At 39.8% G+C, this 22,991-nt stretch overlaps 1 protein-coding gene and 1 long non-coding RNA gene across 2 annotated transcripts; one reads left to right on the top strand and one right to left on the bottom strand.

The window, feature by feature from the left end:
* Positions 1–2,006: 2,006 nt before the first annotated feature.
* Positions 2,007–5,345, top strand: LOC106097195 (uncharacterized). Its single transcript, XM_019359766.2, has 2 exons — positions 2,007–2,067; positions 2,473–5,345. Exon 2 carries the CDS (start codon positions 2,849–2,851, stop codon positions 4,781–4,783), a length of 1,935 nt encoding a protein of 644 aa, XP_019215311.1. The 5' UTR covers positions 2,007–2,067; positions 2,473–2,848; the 3' UTR covers positions 4,784–5,345.
* Positions 5,346–22,003: 16,658 nt separating this feature from the next.
* Positions 22,004–22,393, bottom strand: LOC112847133 (uncharacterized). The gene is made up of 3 exons (XR_003220504.1): positions 22,306–22,393; positions 22,136–22,198; positions 22,004–22,054 (listed from the first exon to the last, which is right to left on the bottom strand). It is a non-coding gene; the product is annotated as an uncharacterized LOC112847133 (long non-coding RNA).
* Positions 22,394–22,991: the final 598 nt, after the last annotated feature.

The following is a 22,991-nucleotide window of genomic DNA, read 5'->3' as shown; positions in this document are numbered from 1 at the left end:
GCAAGTTCTCATTCTCACTTTTGTATGTCACTAAATGACTACACTTTACATTCCAGATTAGACAACTACTCATTTGTTCATGGTTTAAGAAACTTATGTGAACAACAATATAATGGTGGACTTTGCAGATGCTTATCTCATGCAAGTCAGTAGTTTTTCCTTTGTTTTGCAATTGAGCAGACTCAAACTGATGTTTCTGAAATATTCATATTATCAAATGTTTCAGAAGCATGCACTCATTTTCAGAGATATTGGTTCTGTGGAATTTGTTGCAATTGTAAACGAAGACAAATACAAGAGTTTGATGTCTTAGTTGTTATAAACTGATCTTTACTGTCACTTATCAAAGGTTTTGTACTATTTTAATATTTCAAGTTTTATGCTAACAGGTGTGACTGAGCACAATGAAGTTTAAACATTTTGCAAATGTAAAGAATAACTTTTCTAAAATAGCAAGTGTCCCGTTGATACATTACATTAATTAAGACTTTATGTTGTTACTTCACAAGAATCACTACTGCTCCTAGAGTATGGTCAGAATTTAATCTTCACCCAAACTGGGCTCAAGACCAAGTTCAAATTTATTGTTTCACAGGGAGCAGCCTTTGAGTTTTGATGGATTGTGAGCCTGATGAGCTACGTCACTGATTTTTCTGTTTCTCAGATGACTAAGATGGCACAATAAATGGTGAATGTTGGGTGCTCATGAGTAATTGTCTTGTCATGTTCTTAAAACAAACTTTCTGTATGAAATGATCAGATAGACTTAATGGAATCTGTGGGGTTTTATTTTTTTCTGTAACAACAGAAAATTAATTTAAGGAATGTAGATATTTAAACCTGAGATCTAAGATAAACCTAACAGGTAGTTTTGCTGAAATGGATGTTAGAAAGCTAAAAAAAAAAAAACTTAAGATGTTCAATACACATTTTTCTTTACATCCAGTCAATCAACTCTGATAATTAAAATGAAACTGATTTACAAGTTCACTCAGCTACCTTAAGGAGCTCAGTTAATTAATAAACTTAAATCAACTTAGCTAACAGATTATGTTAGTTAAGCTAAAATAGATTCCTAAGTTAAAAGAACTACTAAAGTATTTGAATTAACTAAAAAACCCAAGTCAACTGAACTAGGACAAGAGTTTAAACAATAGATTATTTTAATTTAGCTGAAAGGGTTTTCCCAAGTAAAAATGACAATTAAAGGAGTTGAACTGACTAATAAATCTCAGTCAACTAAACTAAGACGAAAGTTTAGACAACATGTGATTTTTCATTAAGATAACAATTGGTTGTGTTATAAGAACAAACTCTATTTCTTGACTTAACTTAAAATTTTAAGGCAGCCCTGTACCTGATATTTTTAAGTTGAAACAACAAGTTATATTTTACAGTGCAGATGCAACATCATCAATCTTGGATGTCTTCCCTCGTTTCCTTGATACACCGGGGTTGGTGAGTATATTTTAGACATTTCATGATCTGAAACTAAAGATAACATTTTGCCAAGAACACTTAAGTAACCAGTATTTGGTCCCTGTTTTGTTATTAATAGATTGATCAGGATTTTGCAAATGCTTGGAGATGAGGCCTCTGGAAGATTTCTTACAAAGTGGTCTTCGTATTTCAAGCAAAAAATCATCGCCGAAAGCCAAAGTCTTCCATCAAGTCCTTGTGTTGAGGAGTTACGAGCGTCTTTTGATACGGAGGCTTCAAATGACTGGGGTAAATTTGGACAATGTTTCAGTATATAAAATACTTACATTTCCATTTGTCTGTCTTAATACAGTTAACTGAGCGGAAATAGACTAGTAAATTAGTAATTTATGCATCCTTGTGGTTGTAAGCATTTCCAGAAATCTCATCATTTAACTGCTTAACAGAATTTCCAACTGTTTTCTAGTTCATGTTTAACCTTTTGTCTCAAATATGCTTTAAGGCTGGGATAGTGACATGGCAGCCCTTCTGTTGTTGCTGCATCTCCTGCCCCAACATCAAAAGGCCACAAAAACAGCAAAAATTAGCTCTGCACAGGCAGCCAATCATCTTGTGAGATTCGTCAAGGTATGCTCTATTACTCTACTCTATTTTTTTGTAAAAACTATTTGTAATTAATGATCTTTGGTCCATGGTAAGCCACAAGATAAAAACAGAAAAGATACAGTAAATTAATTACCTTTTGTGTATTTGGTATGAAATCATGTTGTATCTATAGATATCAGAAGAGATAAAATCTGGTATTTCCTTTCCAAAAGAAGTTAATCCACAGATTTGGGTTCAGCACACACTCATTGCCCCTGCAAACAGAAGAATGTGAACTTCAAAAATAAAGCATTACTCTGTTTTATTCTACTAGGATCCATTTGTGTTAAGATGGGTTACTTGCTTGGGCCCATAGACCTTATATTCAAGCCAAACAGTTGAAAAGAAAATTTTACTCATGATTGAAATGTGCTATTCAAATTCCAGAAAGGAGTCAGCCTCACTACTTTCCTGGAGAAAGCTAACACCAGGCAGCCCTTCCTTCTCTGCATTGGTGAGCAAAAGAAGAACATTCAGAGGTTCTTCATCATTGTGGACCAGAAAGCTATCCCCTGTGATGCTCCAACTTCAGCAGCTGCTTTTGATGGGCTTTTCAAAGCACACTTTGTCTTCAGGCTCTCATATGATGAAGCTCTTTCCAGTTTCTACACCTTCATTCAAACCACAATCTACAACATTGATGTTGGAAACACAAAAGAAAGCCCTCGAGTCAAGGAACTGAGAGCACGTCTGCTGCGAGACCGTTAAATGCCCGCAAGGTCCACACGCTTTTAGGAGGATTTAAAAAAAAAACTGTTTGACAATGTTCAAATGCTTTGTTTGTAAAATGCACCAAAAAAATTGTTCAGCTCTATGTCAACATTTAAAATTTCATCATGGTTTATATCCAAACAAAAATCTGCGTTTAAAATGTGAAGAGCAGGGATGTCTTTCATCTTTTTGTACTTACAATGGCTTTAGAAAACATCTTCATAATGTACATAGTCATTATCACGATAAACATGTAGGGACGGAACAGGAAGTTGCCCAACAAACACATTCTCTAGGAGACTCTTTTTGTGATCAACCATCTACTTCTGCATCTATATCACAGGTTCCCACTGTTATTTCACAGGACTCGCTTGTTGGAATGTGTGGATCTGTTGTCGCTCACTTACAAGCTTCTGGTCTTACTGAAAGTGCTGTTCAAACAATAATTTGTTCTGTTGAGGAAGTTGTCAGGGATGTTCAGAGTCAAGCAAGAGAAGTAGTACTCCAAACATTTTCCCCTGATAGTAAGGAATCAGACATTTACAAAAGAGTTGAGCACAATTTAAACCAATTGGATAACCCCTTTTCAAAATTTAACACTGAGAAAAAAAGACAGAAATATTATGATGAAAAATGGGAAATAGTTGAGCCTAAAGAATTTGTACTTGGTGTAAGATTGGATACACGTAGACATAGAACTACAGGGGTTTATAGCGAAACACCTGTCAGAGACAAATACATGTATGTGCCCATTTTAGGTACGATACATTCAATTTTCAAGAATAAAGACATTAGAGAATGCTTCTTGCATGAGAAACAAACACAAGCTGGGTTATACAAAGACATTAATGATGGATTATATTTCCAAAACCATCCTCTGTTTTCACAACAGAAATATGCTCTACAGATTTTACTGTATTATGATGATTTTGAAACTGCTAACCCATTAGGTTCGAAGAAAGGGATCCACAAACTGGGCTGTATTTATTTCACTTTAAAAAATCTCCCACCAAAGGTTAACTCTGTGCTGATGAATGTACATCTAGCTGCTCTTTTCTACACAGAAGACTTAAAGAAATATGGTTTTGAAGAAATACTAAAGCCTTTGATTGATGACTTGAAAATTTTAGAAATTAAAGGAATCCTGCTTCCCTTTACTGAAGAGCCAGTGTTTGGTTCTGTTGTTCAAGTTACAGGAGACAATCTTGCTTTAAATGGCTTACTAGGTTTTGTTGAATCGTTTAGTGCAACAAACTGGTGCAGGTTTTGTTTAGTAAACAAGGAAGAAATTCAGTCTGTGTTTAATGAAGACAGTTCAGACATTGTTCTGCGCTCCAGAGAACTTCATATTGAACACTGTAATGCATTAAGTGAAGACCCTGCTCTCACTTCCGTTTACGGAGTTAAAAGATCTTGTGTGCTCAATTCATTGGAATATTTTCACAGCACTGACAATTATGCAGTTGATATAATGCACGATTTATTGGAAGGAGTTGTGCAGTATGAGCTCAAACTTTTTTTTCAATACATGATCAAAAATGGCTACATCTCCAGTAGCACATTACTTGACAGGATACAGACGTTTAATTATGGTTTTGTAGAGCGTAAAAATAAACCAAGTGGGTTAAAAATAGATGATAACAGCAAACACTTAGGTTTAAATGCCATTCAGTCATTATGTATCCTACGCAATACTCCACTAATTTTTGGAGACATAGTTGAGCGGGACAATAGCCACTGGAATTTTGTTCTCCTGTTGTTGCAAATTGTTGATATTGTGTTGTCCCCAGTCCTTACTGATGGCATGATATGTTACTTGAAACATCTGATCTGTGATCACCATAACATGTTTAAAAACTTATTCCCTGGTAGAAAATTAATTCCTAAACACCACCTAATGATTCACTATCCAAGGTGTATTAAGAAAATTGGCCCTCTTATCCACATATGGTGTATGCGTTTCGAAGCAAAACACATTTTTTTTTAAAAGAGCTGTCAAAAATTTTAAAAACCTTACAAAATCTCTAGTAAAGCAACATCAGCGTCAATTGGCCTTTTACTATGAAAACTATTGTTTTAAAAGATTTCGGTTCGGTCCTTTAAAATTAAAAAGAGTTGATAGCATGGAAGGTGGACATTTGTTGTGCGAGTCATTAAATGTAGATTCATGTGCAAATGTTTCAACTACAAATTGGGTTAGAAATTATGGCACTGAATACCAGGTTGGTTTGTTTTTATGCACTGGAATGTCCAGTGATCTACCAGTCTTTAAGAAAATTTGCTATATCATAATACATGAACAACATGCAGTCATAATAGGCTGTAGTGTCAACACCTTGTACTTTGATGAACACTTTCATGCATACTGTATTGAAGAAAAAAGTAATGAGCATGCTGTTATTTCAATTGACCAGCTCACCTATGTTAGACCCTTTGACAAGCAATATTCTAATGAAAATGAGAACATATACATTATTCCATATTGTTACATGTTTTAGAAAATTTTTTGAAGTTGTGGTGCATATAAAAATAAATCTTTTTCAGAAGAACATTGGCTCTTTTTAATATTTTTTTCCCCAAGGAATTTCTAAAAGATCAGAACAGTAAAATTTACACTTTTTAGAATTAATTAGACGATAACTCTTTTGTAGTCAAAATAAAATACTCTGTAACAGTTAATATATAAACTCTTAACACCTAGTTAGTGTTAATGAGTGTTAAATTTTCAACTCCAGGCAGATTTGATATTTAACACTAAATCAGAGTTAATGTACCAACTCTCCAAAAAGAGTTAAATTAACACTCACTGGTGTGGACCCATATAGACACTTTAATAGTGTTGAAATCAAATCTGACGGTGTTAATTTGGACATGCTGGATTTGCTGTGTACAGACTACTGATGTTAAATAAGAAGAAGTGCATACCCGTTGTTTTTCTGAGTGACTTTGCACCGCCATTCAACACCGTACAGCGCAAGACTTTGACCGTAGAATGACATGCACTTTGATCCAGTCTCTTCTTCTTCGGTGCAAGCTTTTAAGTTGGATTTATTTAATAATCACACAGTATGCTTTTAAACACTGCTACAGAGAATATGCAAGTGTTTATAACGATCATAAAATCACAGCCTTTCAATGTTTAACTTTAATATATAACTAAATAAATGGTCACTGATTACACCCAACCACCAATGGTTGGCTGGCAAGTGAAAGCAAAATCTCAGTACACTGTACATTGACTCTGCATAAATCTGGTAATGGAAAATCTGATAACATGTCAGTCTTTCCACTGATATTGTTCTTCTTGGAAGCACATTACCGGTAATCACACGATTTCAAAGTCAATGAATAATAAAGACATTTATTGTTCACATATTTATCCAAGTCTATGTATTATTTTTTTCCTGAACACATCCTTCAATTTATTTTATACAGCGCCAAATCATAACAGTCGCCTCAAGGTGCTTTATACTGTAAGGTAGATCCTACAATATCACATACAGAGGAAAACCCAACAATCATATGACCCCGGATGAGCAAGCACTTTGGCGACAGTGGGAAGGAAAAACTCCCTTTTAACAGGAAGAAACCTCCGGCAGAACCAGGCTCAGGGAGGGGCGGGGCCATCTGCTGCGACCGGTTGGGGTGAAAGAAGGAAAACAGGATAAAAGACATGCTGTGGAAGAGAGACAGAGATTAATAACAGGTATGATTCAATGCAAAGATGTCTATTTACAGATATTGGGTGAGAAAGATGACTGAAGAAGAAATAATCAATGCATTATGGGAATCCCCCAGCAGTCTTCATCTATTGCAGCATAACTCTGGGAGGATTCAGGGTCACCATATCCAGTTTTAGCAAAAAGGAAAGTTTTAAGCCTAATCTTAAAATTAGGAATAGTGTTTGTTTTCAATTTGGAAGCTGGTTCCACAGAACATGGACCTGAAAACTGAAGGCTCTGCCTCCCATTTTACTTTTGAATACTCTACAAGAACCACAAGTAAGTCCACTGTCTGAGAGTGAAATACTCTGATAGGGTATTTATAAATAAGCACAGATACTATACAATGTGTATGAAATGATCATAACTACACCTGTAATAGAAAAGGTTAATATGATGACAAACATCTTTAATACAATATCAATCCTGTAAGAAATATTACTAATAGAATAATACTGTAAAGAATACAATTATAATAATGCAGGTGATATGGCAGCAATAAAAGAATTTCTGAATCTCCACAAAATACAAGAACAAAAAAAACCCCAAAATGGCTTTCAATTTTGCTCTAGCATACTTGGTTCTATGGTAGGTTTTAAAGGGTTAACTAACTGGTGTGTTTTATTTGGTTTTGTGCATAAAGTTGGGTGTCATCTGCAGAGCAGTGAAACTATATGCTATGACTTCTGATGATACTGCCTAAGGGAAGCATGTATAGTCTAAACAGAATTGGTCCTAACACTGAACCCTGTGGAACTCCATAACTAACCTTAGTGTGTGAAGAGGACTCTCCATTTACCACAAACAGTAGTATACAACTAGCATTGAATTTACATTAATCAAATTATAACTATAACAAAAGAAGTAGAACAGTATTTAAGTAACATCACACACTTACCAGTTGTTTCTTTGAGTGAGTTTGCACCTAGATTCAACAGTGTACATAGAAACTTCAGCTGTGCTTAACATGACCGCTTGTGTGTTCTTTGGTGCTGCTCCAAAGTTGTGCATCTGTTGCAACTATCATAAACTCAAATCGTTTTAAGTAATTATATTTTAGAGCGCTCAGGTTACAGATCATACAGCAGTGCCCTTTTCACATCACTTATTCAGAATAAGAAGGATAATTAAAAACTCATGAACATTAAGTTTCTTTACAGTTGCACATTTTCCACCTTTGCACTATGACTTTGCTATGAATGGTCAGTTGATTTAAATGTAAAATTGAGGATAAGAATCAGAGAAACTTTATCAATCCTGAAGGGAAACTGAGTTGTCATCGCAGAAAATATACAAGAATACAGTGTTCCCTCGCTATATCGCGAATCACTTTTCGCGATCTTGCTGTTTCGTGGATTTTTTTTGGGTGCAATTTTGCATGCCTTTTTTTTCTTACAGCGTATTGTGTACTGCGTCCTGATTGGCTGTAGACCAATGGTCAAAGAATGCTGGAGCTTATATCTGAAGCCTCTTAAAACTGCACAGTCAAATTTCACCAACTCTCATAACCTGCATTATTTTTAACACGATGAGCTATTATCTTCATCTTTATGAACCTGTCGGTCAGTCTAGCCTCTCCTTGACTGTCTTATTGACATCAGGGCATGGAGGCCACTACATTTTCTTATTTTAAATGAAAACAAGACAAAAATCATGTTATTTAGAGCCAAAAACACCAGCACTACCCCTGTGTCAACCTTCCTCTCAGGTTCATTATTACAAATTTAAGTGTGAAAACAGAGCCCACTATAAAGCTCATATAAACCAGTTGAGGCACCTGTCAAAAATTAAGCCTCTTCCATCCAGGCCTGCATTGCTCACCATAAGCTGGTGCAAAATACCACAGTTTTAGTTTCCTCTGGTTCAAACAATTGAGAGCACATCACTCCAATTTTAGCTTCCAGTCACTGGCTTGTCTCGATCTTTCAGATCACCAGACTAGATGCTTTTACTAGGTCCAATAACGCAACACACACTCAGAGGTGATAGTCAAAATATTACACTTCAAAGGCCAGGCAGTAAAAATGTGTTTTGTAAACAAGATTAAAAAAACAGCAAGTGATTTTGGAACTGCAATAGCTAATGCACTAACTTCTATAGCTCTTATGAGTAGTAATATACCTGTAGCTTTTTTGCCCCCCCCCCCCACCCCCCCCCCCCACCCCTACCCCCACACCCCCCTCCCTATCCCCCTCCGCGTCCATGTGCGCGCGAAGGACTTGCGCGTGACGGACTTTGCGCGTGACGACTGTGCGAGTTCAGAGATCTATGTTACATGTGTTTAATAGCGTTTATTTAATAAACCATTATGTGTTTAATTAAACTCTTTTTTAAAGGATTGATAGGTCTCAGAGTTCTGTTATTTAGACATAGATGATTTAATTAACTAGTTTAGGGTATTTTTCTTTAGGGCTCTGAAACACACAGAGGCTAATAGTTTTAAACAGAAAGTTTTTTCCACTTCTAAAACACACATTCACACGCAGCATTTAATGTAGTTTTTAGGGCTTTGCTTTTTCTTTAGGGCTCTGAAACCAGAGGCTAATAGTTTTCAAACAAATATTCTTCAACACAGCTTCTAGAAAAACACAATCCAACGCACTGTACAACCCCCAATGTTCAGCAACTAGTCATACTAGGAGATTCAATGTTGCATTTTCTTTCTAGCATCTTATCATGCAGAGGTCCAGCGTAGCCAGGTCCATCGGAGCCACCAAAGTTTTTCATCTTGCCACTGACCATTCAAAAGGTTTTCACTGTTGCTTACACCCCACATTATCTCTGCATCTCAGAGGCACCTGAACAAGCCCAACCCCAAGGGGCGTAACGACACCTCCTAGAGACTGCACCAATACATATAAAAACGGTCTCTTTCACCATTCGGAACATCAACAGCGCAACCTAAAGAACCCTCTAACTAACTAACTAAGGAGTGCAGGATGACATCTGTATCAACCATGACGAGTAGCCTGGACATCGCCCAAGCAACGAAGCTCTAGTACGTCTACAGGCGATGCCGGGGCCCTCACCGCAAAAAGCAACGCTGTGAAAACGTCGTAGACGGGACTGAATTTAAGTTAGAATATCGAGGCAGTAACGGGTAGTGTATACCGTTAAATACCAACGGAGCAGTTATACTTCGTGTAGATTGTGGCGAGGGAGTGTTTTGGGGGAGTCACAACGCATGTCTACTAGAACTGGAAACTCTTTCGCACTGTTGTTTGCGGACTTGGACAATGTGGGCTTCCCAGAGATGCTGTATGTTTCCAGTGGAACAGTCCAACAGGCCCTGAGCTTTACAGGCAGGCTGATCGTTTCAACCGTAGCCCGATGACTTATTTTTCTCAGTGTATGTGATGACAGGGAAAGTTTATAGCGGCCAGAGGGGTTGAAAACTGGAGGTTAATCCTTACCCTCTGACATAGAGAGCGCGCTACATGGTTAAGGATATTTTTTATACAGTGGTGCGACTGGAGAGCTATGCTGCATATGTTTAGCAAGGTGACGACGCCATCAAGAGAGATAGACTCACACTGCGTACGAGGGTATTAGAAAACGACTTGTTTTGATGATTTTGCGACTTGCTCGAAGACTGCTTCTTCTACCCTGTGCAAACTAAAATCATAAGCCGTCCGACAACTAAATAAACCAAATGGTAGGTAAATATATGTGTGTGTGTGTGGTGTGTGTGTGTGTGCGTGTGTGTGTGTATCTAAGCAACAAAATATAACATTTTATGTTCCCATTTTCAGAGCGAGACACGCAGCCGTGGGACCTCACAGACTCACCACCCCCATCGCTGTTATCCAGACCCACCATCTCCACCCCCCTCTCCACAGCTGCTGCGCAGGATCCTACAGGATCGGGGCTGTTTGAGGAAACCATTATCGACATCAAGCTTGCAACCCACCATCTTCTGATGTTGGCGCTAAACGAGTTTCTACAGGATACATGCTACGGATGTCAAATATCTCACCCCAGTCAGGTGCAACACAGCTGCTTGCTCGAATTGCCCGAGTATTTCTTTGACATCTACTATGACATGTGATGATAAGGCTCAAGACAGACCGTTTCATCCCCGCCATACGCCTGTTTGTGCGCTCTACACAGTCGATGGACTGGAACACAATTCAGCCGAATTGCAGAACACACCATGACGAACTGAGATCATCACAACAATAGTATGCGCAATTAACGACAACATTGTGCAGTTGCTAGAAGCAAGTCGTTATGCCCGACGTGCTAAACCAGCATGCTACGTATGATTGGTAACTACTGGGCGGAGACACCTGGTTTAATGTATGCTGTCAGTATTCATTGTCTGTGTGAATGAAATAAAAGACTGTTAACACCGACAGCTTTATCATTTGTGTCTTGCATGCATCATGGAAAACACCATGTATAAAATTTATCATGATCCGGCCATCCGGCTGGCCTGGCCAGTTTAAATAAGCTCCGTATAGCTACCGCTGAGGCAATAGGTGTAAAACCCTCATTATCACAGGTTAAACATTATTTAGAACGAGACGACACTTACACACTCCATAAACCAGCCAGGATCCACTTTCCCAGAAACAGAGTATTGGTTAATGGAATCGACAACAGTTCAAGCCGATCTGGTTGATATGTCTGAATACATGACAGATAATGATAATGTTAGATACCTGCTAACATGTATAGATGTATTCTCAAAATATGCATGGGTTAGATGTCTCACAACCAAGACGGGCCCAGCCGTAGCAGCCGCTTTCGAGGATATACTTGCTGAGGAAGGATCCCTATGAAACTACAAACAGATGAAGGCAAAGAGTTTATAATACAACCTTTAAACAGCTAATGAAGCATATAACATCAAACACTTCTCAACAGCTAGTGAGGTTAATCTAGTATTGTTGAAAGATTCAACCGCAGCTTCAAGGTAGAATGTGGAAGTACTTAACATCCGTCAACTCAAGGAGATATGTACACGTCATCCCCGAGCTCACACAGGCATATACAATGCTTATCACAGATCTATCCAATGGCTCCAGCAAGGTAAATAAGGATAATGAGAAGCTGGTCTTAACACTCTGTACAAAACCACGCCTCAGAGAAAGTGTGTTTTAAATTTAATGTTGGCGACACAGTACGAATATCGAAACTGAGAGGAGTGTTCGAAAAGGATACGAACAAACCTACACCGATGAGATTTCACAGTCAAAGACGTATAGGGAGACAGCCCCCAGTGTACAGACTAGCCGATCTAGCAGGAGAGGTGTTGAAAGGCACATTTTATGAGCCTGAAATACAACGGGTGATTGTTGATAAAAACAAAACATTTAAAATTGAAAGCATATTGGCTAGAAAAAAGGTGGGCCGAAAAAGATGGCTCTAGTAAAATGTTAGGATGCCAACAAGTTTAATCATGGATTCCAGAAAAAGACATCATCGAGGTGTGATTAACCTGATGACACAGCTCTGCAGTCATTCATTCACCACGTGCAGAACAGAGTAAAGAAGGATGGATAAAAAGAACAACAAGGCAGGCTTTATGTGACCCTCTTCTCAAATGCGTCAGCTCATGTTTACCCAGGCAATAAGATATCTAATTTTAGAACAAAGTTAGCAAAACCTATGTTTGAATCATCAGTATGAGTAGCTGTTATGAGATACAGTACCCCGCACTTGGCTGTCTTTTCCACAAGCAGATTCGCAAGTAAAATTTATAACCCTGTCAAAGATGACGCTCTATCCGTACAACGATGAGCTGTCTGTGGTCATTATACCTCTGTGGAGCAGATAATAAAGAATTTAATTTGAAATGCCAACAGCAGCCAGGCACGGCGGACATTAAAACACAATACAACACCGTTAGTAACTATGTAGGTGTATGGGGCTAGAGGCTGCATTCTCACATTTAGAGGAGACTGCAGAAATCCTAGGATTCAAAACAGAAGAACCATTTGTGCTTCATTATAAAACACATATGCTCCGCATCCTGCTGACATATACGGGGGAAAATACAACATGTTTATTTATGCAGATATCGCCGATTATCAACTTGTGGGTGACGCCCACGCGCGGCTATTAAGGGCTATAAATATCACAGACGATGTCCGGCGCATAGCCATTTTACAATTTGACACTCCACACTACACACCTGTGTCAAAGACATTAATCGACGACATAGAAATTGATTGAAAGACGATCAGAATCAGCATATACCCTTTTATACGGTAAGGTGTTTGTCAAGCTACACTTCCGCCCGATAAACAACAATTTAAAAAAGAAAGGATGGCTGTCTACAACGCAGACGAGACAAGATATCTAAATATTACGTCGCTCAAGCTGGGTGATTTGGGGGGTATATAGGACCAGTACGCAATATGGTGCAGGTCTGGGCGGATTGTTCCGCAGCTTATTAGATTTGCAGTGCCGTTGTTTAAAAAAGGAGTAGGTATACTGAAACCCCACCTTAAAACCGCAGCGTCAGGAATAGTGTCTGATGTCATATCCAACATAACTAAGCCCACAAACACTAAGCAGGACGGTAACGGAGTGTATGTTATACGCCCAATTCTTCAAAACCCACCCACAGCACGCATACCATCTAGAAAGCGTAAAACCACAAAACCAGCCAGAAGATCCAACAAACGGACACCGTCACGCGAGTGAAAAGACCCAGAACCAAGCGTTCAAAAACTACAGCATTTGACATATTCTAAATGGCGCTGTTACACAGTCAATCTGGAGAATGTGTAAAAACAGAGCTGGACCTGTTTACTGTTCCTACACACAGACCAGCATTGAGAAAAGTACGTTTATTGAAATACCTCCTGTTCGGCAATCACCGATGGAGGCCCGATCGAGTTTACATCTCATCGTCCGGCGAAGACTACCTGGATCTAAATGACACATATATCTACACACGCTGAGAATCACAAACGCTGATGGTTCAACCTGGCTAGAGATGCTAACGTGGGATTTATTAATTATCCCGGATGCAGCTTATTTAGTCAAGTCGATGTTAATTTGGGACACACGCTCATTAGTCAATCATCCAACACATATCCATACAGAGGTGTGATAGAATGTCTTATCAATTATAATAAGGACACTTTAGACACACAGTTCAGCACAGGGTTATTCTGTAAGGATACAGCATCACACATGAATGACACATCCATAGAAGGAACAACCAAGGCCTTGTGACCAGAGGCGAATATACAGCGAATAGCAGCATTGTGAATTGATAGCTCCTGTACACGCAGATCTGTTTTTTCAAGAAAACTGTTACTTAATGGAATCGACCTGTCACTGAAATTTGTGCGCTCTAAAGACGAATTTGCTCTCATGACAGCGGATGCCAATGCGTACAGAGTTAAAATGTCTCAGCCAGTCTCTTTGTCAAGAAAGTTATATATCACCGAGCGTCAGACTTGCACACAGCAAGGCATTGCACCACGCAAACGCAAAATATGCTATAGACAGAGTATCTTTAAGACTTTCTCCATACCAGCAGGGTCTCGAATATCAACTAATGACAATTTATTTATGGCAGGATACCTAAATTTGTCATCATTGCTTCATTGATAATGAAGCTTTTACAGGAAGTCCAACCCGTAACCCATTAATTTTGAAAACTGTGATGTAGAATTCATTCTTTATACGCTGATGGTCAGGCTTATCCTGCTAAACCGTTCCAGCCAATTTCAGAGAAACAGTATACCAGAGAATTCTATCAGCTGATACAAACCACCGGAAGACATTTAAAGGACAGGGCACTTGCCATATCGCGTAACGACTTGGTAACGGGTATACATTATTCGTTTCAATCTGGAAGCTGACGAAGGACATTCAGGCAATGTATCGTTAATTAAAACTGGGAACGTGAGGCTTGAAGCCCGTTTCAGAAACCCGCTACCCCGCACAATGAACATCTTGTTATTCAGTATTTGATTCAGTCATTGAAATATCTAATATGAGACAGGTGCTCTTGGATACTATTGAGACAGCAAACACGGTCATGAACATATAGAGCTAACATCTGTGATCGGTAGGATTATCAATAAAAACACACATTTTCTAGGAGTGCTAGCCAGCGATCAGCTACCCAATGCACAGCTTCAAAGACTGCCTGCTATGGCTATTGTAAACACTCACCCATCTACAATGCCCGGGGAACACTGGCTGCTGTTATATTTCGAGAGACAAACGCTGTATTTTTTGATAGTTTTGGAAACTCGCTAGACCGTTTTCCACCAGAGATAAAGGTGTTTGTTCTAAAAAACTGTTCCACTATTTTATATTCAGGAAAACAAGTGCAGAACGACTTCTCCGTCACATGTGGCCAACATTGTGTATTTTCTTATTCATATACAAAATGGTGTATCTTATCACGTTGCTTAACATGTATTCTACTAATTAACTTGTAACGATGCTATGGTGTGTCGCTTTGTCAACAACATAGAGCCTGTGGCAGGCTGTAGCGATTATGTATGTGTGCAACAAGGATACTGATGTGTACTAGTGGTTAATAAAAACGATATGAGAGCGTGATTTAATCGAGTCAATTGTATTTATTTATTACAAAATGTTGCATATATATTATACGGCCACATCATACAGACTTCAAGAGTATAAAAACAATAATAGAAAAAACTGTAATAAAAGAAAACAACGTAGTAATAATGTAGTAATAAAGTAATAAAGAAATCAAACATATACAATAATAAAACAATAATAGAAAAACTGTAATAAAGAAACAATCTAACAGTTAGTGAAAATTACGGTAGAAAAAACAACAAACAGTCAATATTTTAGGCAGAAAAAACAACAACAACATTACAGCTGTGATAAGAAATAGTCTGAATTCAAAAATCCAACCACTCGACAGGACCACCCTTTAATTTATTTTTTTATTCTTTATTTTTCTTTAATGTACTATCACGCAGTGAGACGCCCGGTGTGTTCTTTCTAGGCGTATGTTTAAAAAAACAGGGTCTTCAGGCAGGGTTGATCTGTTTTATACAACGCAAGGTCTTACGTACGCCGGCATTGGATATGGCTGATAACGGTATGTTTAAATCTGAAACAGCCTTTAAAAACTCTGTCCAGCCTATAGGTCTGAAACCTTCAGAAGGTGTGTGTGGATGTGACGGCTTTAATCAGATCATAAATGTGTGAGCCCGGTATAGTGTGTTATCGACAACAATTCGCCTTTGTCATTGTAAGAAATAGTGTTTGGCGAACGGTTCAGAGCTGATAGAATGAGTTCTGCATTCCTCTACTCCTTTAGATATGTGTGTCAAAACATTCTCTGAGATAAAATCCTTCACACCTCAGCGCCATAAGCAAGAGGGTGTCCGCAGGAGGGTTGCACCTCTGTTAAGCTGCTCCGGTAGGGATAAAGACAATACGCTCTTTTCACGGGCCCCTTGTCTCACAAGTGCTAGGTATCTTTGGAGAATATCGCTGTATTTTAGCTTTCTCATACACATCTATGTCTGATTCTTGCAACACCTGAAGCATTTCCTTGTCCAAGTCATCTGAGCCTGTTGTCTGATGTTGCCTGTGTGCTGTGGTGGTTGCTTCAATGAGTCCAACTGATGCTGGGCACCAAAAACATCTTTGCACATGTTCCATTTTCACCTGTTTGCTATCAGACTGGTGATGAAAGGGATTGCAGCCCCTAATAACGGCAGTAAAAACCCTCCAGATTGGTTGATTGTCTTTCTCTTTTCAAAGTTTTTATTTTTTGTCGGCAATCAGTCTGATTAGAGATTTTTTCTTTTTTAGCTGTTTGTACTGTTGATTGGTCAGTGGAATGTTACCTTGCAATACGTTAAAGGCTATCTCACACAAAGCATTGATGAAATCCAAGTTTGCATTGCTAATAATAACTCTGCGTAGAGCCGGTGGAGACTTGTATATCAACTCCAACAGAGACAGATTCCTCCGCATGCGTGATGACATCCTTTCACCTCTTCACAGTTTTTGTTTTGGGATATAAACAACCGGACGGTCTGACAGTAAATTTGTTCTGAGTCTTAAATAGTCCGGGGTCTTAGCTTATAGTCTATTAAAAGATACCCGTATGTTGCGGATGTGGCATCATTAAACGCTTCTAAAAATATTTAGTATTGCCGGGAAACATTTGTCTACCTAAAAGCATGATTTGATATTTATCTCTAGGATTTTTAAACAATATAGGTAGTTAGTGTTCAAGGAAATAGTTCTACTGGATTTTCCTTGAATAAACAAATTCTGAACCAGATATATACAACTCAAATTCCTATGATGCACATACTTGTGAACACGTTTTGTACTTCTAAATTGTTAGCGGCATCGTTCATTACATCGTCTATAATTAACAAATTGTTCTTGTCTATAGGCAGAAGGGTGTCATCAGCCAGAGATTCGGGTATACCGTTAACAAAGTTTATGTCTCTTATCTTAAGAAGTTGGTCATATAAAGGCTGCCAGCATGAGTATATATACACAATGTTATCAATGTTGTGCGAAATAATCCCGGATGCATTTTCAATGACATTTTTGACAAAAAAGTCTTGCCGCAGTTACTGGGACCGCTGACCACCATGCTGAACGGGTGCTGCAACCTAGCGTCAAACCCTGATCTAATTTAAAATCCATAAGGCAGGGTTGTGTAGTCTGGGAGCACACGGCGTTGTTGTAGACAACTTTAAGCTTCTTCACAACGGATACATTCTTCAAATGAACTTCTTTTATCGCGTTTGATATTATCAGACACAGCCACTAGGTGTGCATCTGAAACCTGATTGGATACAAACTTGTGGACTAAACCTTTCAAGGATTCGTGGGTGACAACTTGGAGTTTTGTGCGTTCAGTGTTACACCTTTACATTTGACCTGGGTTTTGCCCAGCGATGTGTGATACGCGTAGCATTTGGCCCACCGGAAACAAATTCTACTATGTGATCCTCCACACCACCCTCTCCAGAAGCTAATTCACTGGTGAGATCACCCAGAAAAGGGCCTAGAGGAGGCATCCAGTCGCCAGGGCGTGCTGTGAAAATGACGCTGTCTGTATCACAATACAGCACGCGCTGTTGCAAGCTGTCTAACAAGTCATACAACATGAGTCTGGCGTGTGCAGTGGTCATGGCACCCACAAAGACATTAACGTCCTTGACGCGGGATGCTCTACCATCGGCGTGGCGCCACTGCACCATGGCGACGTCGTCAGAGATGAAACAAAACTGCCGCACGTCGTACTGATCACTGAACATTAGCTGACTAAACCTGGACGGATCTGTGATGAGCTCGGACGACGCCATGTTTGACCTCATACTGAAACGACCCCATAATGAGTTTAGCAGCAGCTTGTTGCAGTTCGAACAGCTTTATTTACACATATTTGGACGGATCCAGCATTATTCCCTCCTTTTCATAATACTCGGCTATGTACTTTTGCTGTTCTTCAGGGGTTTTCACATGTTCTGGATACCCCGAGGCCTCCTGTTTAAGTTTTAGGAAGGCTTTCACATAGTCTTTAAACAATGTGTCGGTCTTGTTGGGGAAATGCCACACCTCATCAATAGAAACAAGCTTGTATCCTAGCTCTACAGCTTTTTCAAGCTCAAATGAGACCCATGTGCCTTTCAACACCCGTTCACTGTCACTGTGCCCGCATGCAGTGTGCTGGTTCTGGTCTTCAGCGCACATGCTGCAGAGTGGAAACATCAGTTTGCCATGGCACCTGTAGGGAAGGACGGGTGAAAAAGCCTCTTGGTGGCAGTACTGTGCATTTAACAAAGCCGAAATAATTTCTAGCTTGTCAAAGTTGCTGTAAATGATTTGAGGGTGTCCTACAGGATAATCTTTTTTAGATTGCACCGTGGGATAGAGACTGGTGAAGTCGTAGTAAAATATTTTTCATCACACGCTACCTTGTGGTACAGTTTTATAGCATTTGTGCGCCCGCCAAAAGGGCGTCTCGGGGTTCAGGCGTTCTGGCTTTCTGTATGTATGCATGAAAGCCACAACTGCAGGGTCTGTCTGCTTCAAGGCAGCCCATTCACACTCCCACATCACAACAACGCTCAAACTGTATTGTGATTTCAGTGCATCCACTTTGTCACAAAACATACGGTGCAGCAGTCCGTAGGACGCTTTGCTGACAGGATTTACTTCACTCTCGGGGTAGCATTTAACACATCCGTGGTGAAAACATCCTGCAAATTCGTAAGCCGTGTGATCTGCGGGGTCAAAACCATCCAGAAAATACGGCCCAACCCTCTGTTCGCCTCCTCTGAGAGCGTGTTTATCACTGTGTTGGTGGTGTGGGACACATATTGAAGCCATTCAATAGAGACGTTTGAAAATGTCTTATTCTGCTCAACGTATGCACCATCATACGTGAGAGCGAGCGTGTCTCTAGGCAGAAACAGTGTTTTATACACACCCATACTGAATGCAGCCAGGGTTGTGTGCATGAATGGATCAACTTGTGTACAACCCAACAGAGTGTCACGATATATGGTACATGCTTACGCAGGACATCAACATCGTTAACACAGTAGCGTCTGAGTTCAACCTGAAAATCAAAGGTGTTCTGTGAGGCGGTCTGGTACCATTCCATGAAGCTCACCTTACCACTTTCAGACATGCGCTCATAACCATAGAAGGAGGGATCCGGGTATGGACCGACATAATACTCATTATCCCTAGTGTTGAATCTGTGTGGGAAATGGCCCTTCTGCAGGTCTTGAAAACCTAAAGCAGAGGGTATTTTGGCAAGACCCATGGGCAAAAAGCTGAACGAATCAATCCACCGCTGGTCATACTCCTTGTCATGCATCAAAATCACACGGCTCCCTCTCATTGTGACGGTAGGTGTTATACATTGCTTGACCATGTACTCCAGAAGTATATAGTTGTCAAAGCCTGAGGCATTATGGGCTATGAATGTGTACCCACGAAACCTTGGGCGTCTGTAATGCTGCACAAACGCAGCCACACATTTTAATGTATTATATGTGAACTTGTTACCCTTCAGATCAGACGCACACACAAGTTGGCCTCATGTTTACCGTTGTGATACCTTGTCTCAAAATCATATAAAATATATTTATCACAAGGCTTCTGTTGTTCAACAGGCTGTATGAAACACTGATGCTCAGAGTCCCCGGCTAATTTAGGCTCGCGGCAGTGCTCGCATTTAGGCTGGACACATCTGTGTGGTGATTCTTTGATTTTTTATATGTGACACCACAGCTCATGCAATGCTTCATATTGTCACACGGGACCATGTTGTGTTTTATTTCTGGTAATTGTGTTGTTGGTAACAGTGTTGTGATTTGCAGATGCGGTTACAGTCACTGCATTTCACGGTGGCCCTCTGTGGTGGTGACAGAGTGTGAAACATACGTTGCATCTATGTTTACAGCTGTGATAGAGCGGTGATTCATATGTATTGTAACAAAAATTACACACATAGGCTGACCCTAGAAAAGCTGTGGGCTTTTCAATCAGGTGATAGTGTTCATTGTGTAGGTACAGCATTACAGTGTTTGGATTTGGCTCATCATGTGTGAAAAAAGTATGCAGACGTTTACGCCCTGCTGCGTGATAATAGATTACTATCTTAACGTTTAGGTGTTTCTCAAATTTGCAGACATCAGAGAATGATACTGTCTGTGTGTCGCGTAGACCTACTTGAGCATGTAACTGTTTAGCAGTAGCATATTTTTCATGCTCTGGGGCTGTTGGGTTTAATGAATGTGCTATGCAAAGGGAGAAGCACAGATTGTTGTGCGTATTGTTTGGTGTATACAAATGTTTACCCTTCTTTGAGAGAATCTCATCATAAGGGATGTTTGCCAGTTTTAAGCGAGCCCCGCCACCGCTACTGTTTTGTGCAACTGTGACAATAAACTCTAATTCATCATCACCGATAGATTCATCGTTACTTTGCATAACTTGTGCTATTTGGTCGAGAAACAGGTCAGGGTCATACTGATCATCAGGATTTAAAACAGCTTGAACATCAGAAGCCAGCGAGGGCCCACGCAGGACCACATTTAGAACACAACCCTGCTGAGATCCAGCCACTGCTCTATCTATCACATTAGCTAGGCAGCTTCTAACTCTTTCTGGCACTTGTTCTGGATCATCAAGACTTATGTCCCTAAAATCAAGGCGCTCGCGCAATTCTCGGGCGTTGAAATTAGGTATCTCTCTGATGCTAAGCTGACTGTGACTGCCAGACCCAGACTGAACAATGGGTTCAACTACTGCAGCATGTGTTTGTGTATGGTTAACACTTGAGGAATTTCCATTGTTTGAGGGGCTGTGTGGTGATGACTCAGCAACAGCAGCAGCAACAGATACAGTAGCATCAGCCCCCTGATAAGCATGTGCTCTGGGTGCACCCGCCCGTTCAGGGGTGAAAGAAGGCTCAGTAATAAGACATTCATCGGTATCCTGAGTAACAATAGTCCCTACAACAGTAACATTCGTGGCTGCAGGAAAATCCGGCTGTGTTTCGGATGCATCATCAGCAATAGGTTCAGAATGAGTTGGACAAGGACGCTCATTAGACACACCGCTGCGTGCTGCAGCGAGACTACTAAGTGTTGCATGCAAAACTTGACAATTGCTTACTAATTGCGCAGTCGCGTGGTTAAAAGCCTCAAAGTCGAACCATTTAGCCCTAGCGGAGGTACCATCATTGTGCTTGAATAATTTACAGGGTGGGTCCATGATGTGGATTTTAAAAGTCACCTATTTAGAATGGTGGTATTAATGAGACGTAATAAACCTGAGGTCTCGTTTATTGCCTGGTGGCTACTTGTTAGAACCCGTGCTATTTCTTGCAAGTTGCCCTGTGCTGCTTCTCGATCTTGGTTAACTTTAGCTACTATTTCTTGCAAGTTCAGCTGTATTGCTTGTTGTTGCTGGTTAAGTTTAGCCTCTATTTCTCGTTGATGTTGACTAAGTTTAGCATCGATCAAAGATAATATATCATTTTTTGAAGCATAATGGCTCTGTTCAAAAGTAGAGGGTATTGCTGCATTTAAGTATGCATCATATGCCTGCGATATTTGTGAGTCTGTTATGCCTCCTTCTTCAAAACCTATGTCTGAATCACGGTTGTTTCTGAGACATTCTGGAGTGGCGGGTATGTCATTTATGTTGAAATCTGATAGGCTGTACTCGAAAACATCACTGAAATCACTAGGCAGACACTCACTCGCTGGTATGTGTGGTCCGGTGATGAAGAATTCTTCCGATTCTCCGACGTTGCCCAAAGATTGTGGTTTTTCTTGTTGTTCTGGGAGTTCAATATCACGTAAATATTCCAAAAACATTAAGGGGTCTTCAAGGGATCCGTAGTGGTAAGGGGTTGTGTGATCGCTGTGGAGATAGACGGGTGTTAGAAATATATATGGTGTATCATTTCAAAAGCAGGATGTGTTTGACTCTTTTGATTTATTTATGCCTATACTCACACTTTGTTCTGTGTTATTCCGGATGGCCCCTCTTCTTGACACACTGTGTACTCTGTCTCAGGCCTGGTGTATTAGAACATTTGTAAATATTTAAAACCTTTTTCCTTTAAATTGTGTGTTATGTATAGAGACTTGTATACATACCTAGCGTAAGGCTTGGTCTTATTGCCCCCGCTTCTGTAGGTTTTTCTGGACAACTTATTGAACCTGTACCCGGGGGATAAGCACTGTTAATACAAGGTTTAAACAGAACACATGCGCACACACACACACACACACACACACATTTAAAACATGTGTAACACTATATTTACCTTGTGTTTTTTAGAGGTGTTGTTTGCCCTATATAGCTTTGTGATCCTGTAGAAAGAATGAGAAATACACATTTAAATGTTACTATGTGTGAAACAGGTAAGATTACTTCTAAACAATGAGGCACAAGCTGTTTTGTGTGAGAAGAAGAAATACAAACCTTGTGTATGAGCCGCGTGGGATGTCCCAGTGTGCCATGTTCCTAAAAATCAGGCTATTGTTTAGAAGAGAAAACATTTTGAATATTTTTTGATATACAGTTGTATAAATTTAAGAATCCGTTATAGTCTTGTTTTACCTACCATATATGCTGTCCATGTTGAAAAGAAGGCTCTTAGGTTTGTTGTCCGTGCTGTGAACAAAGTGTTATGCTCTCAATGGCCGATGTAAAGGGTTAGTGTGGCTGATCAGGGGATTTTTATATAGGTGTGGTTTGTTTCAGCTGGCCTCTGAGATGCAGAGATAAAGGTGTAAGCAACAGGTGAAAAACCTGTTTGAATGGTCAGTGGCAATATGAAAAAACTTTTGGTGGCTCCGATGGACCTGGCTACGCTGGACCTCTGACATAACATAAAGGAGACTGTTTGTATTGAAAACTATGGCAGTACAGTTGAGATGCTCTTGATAAGGATGACCTCTTCTGCTGCCTGTAGGGGGTCTAACTGTAACCCCCCCCCTCTGTCTAACT

Source organism: Oreochromis niloticus, linkage group LG6 (genome assembly GCF_001858045.2).
Source record: "Oreochromis niloticus isolate F11D_XX linkage group LG6, O_niloticus_UMD_NMBU, whole genome shotgun sequence".
Lineage (NCBI taxonomy): Eukaryota > Metazoa > Chordata > Actinopteri > Cichliformes > Cichlidae > Oreochromis > Oreochromis niloticus.
The sequence above is the reverse complement of the archived record's forward strand: the minus strand, read 5'-3'. Positions and strand labels throughout refer to the sequence as shown.

Coding starts and splice junctions, on each gene's coding strand:
- LOC106097195 (XM_019359766.2), top strand. CDS start 2,849: ATGTTCAAATGCTTTGTTTGTAAAATGCACCAAAAAAATTGTTCAGCT.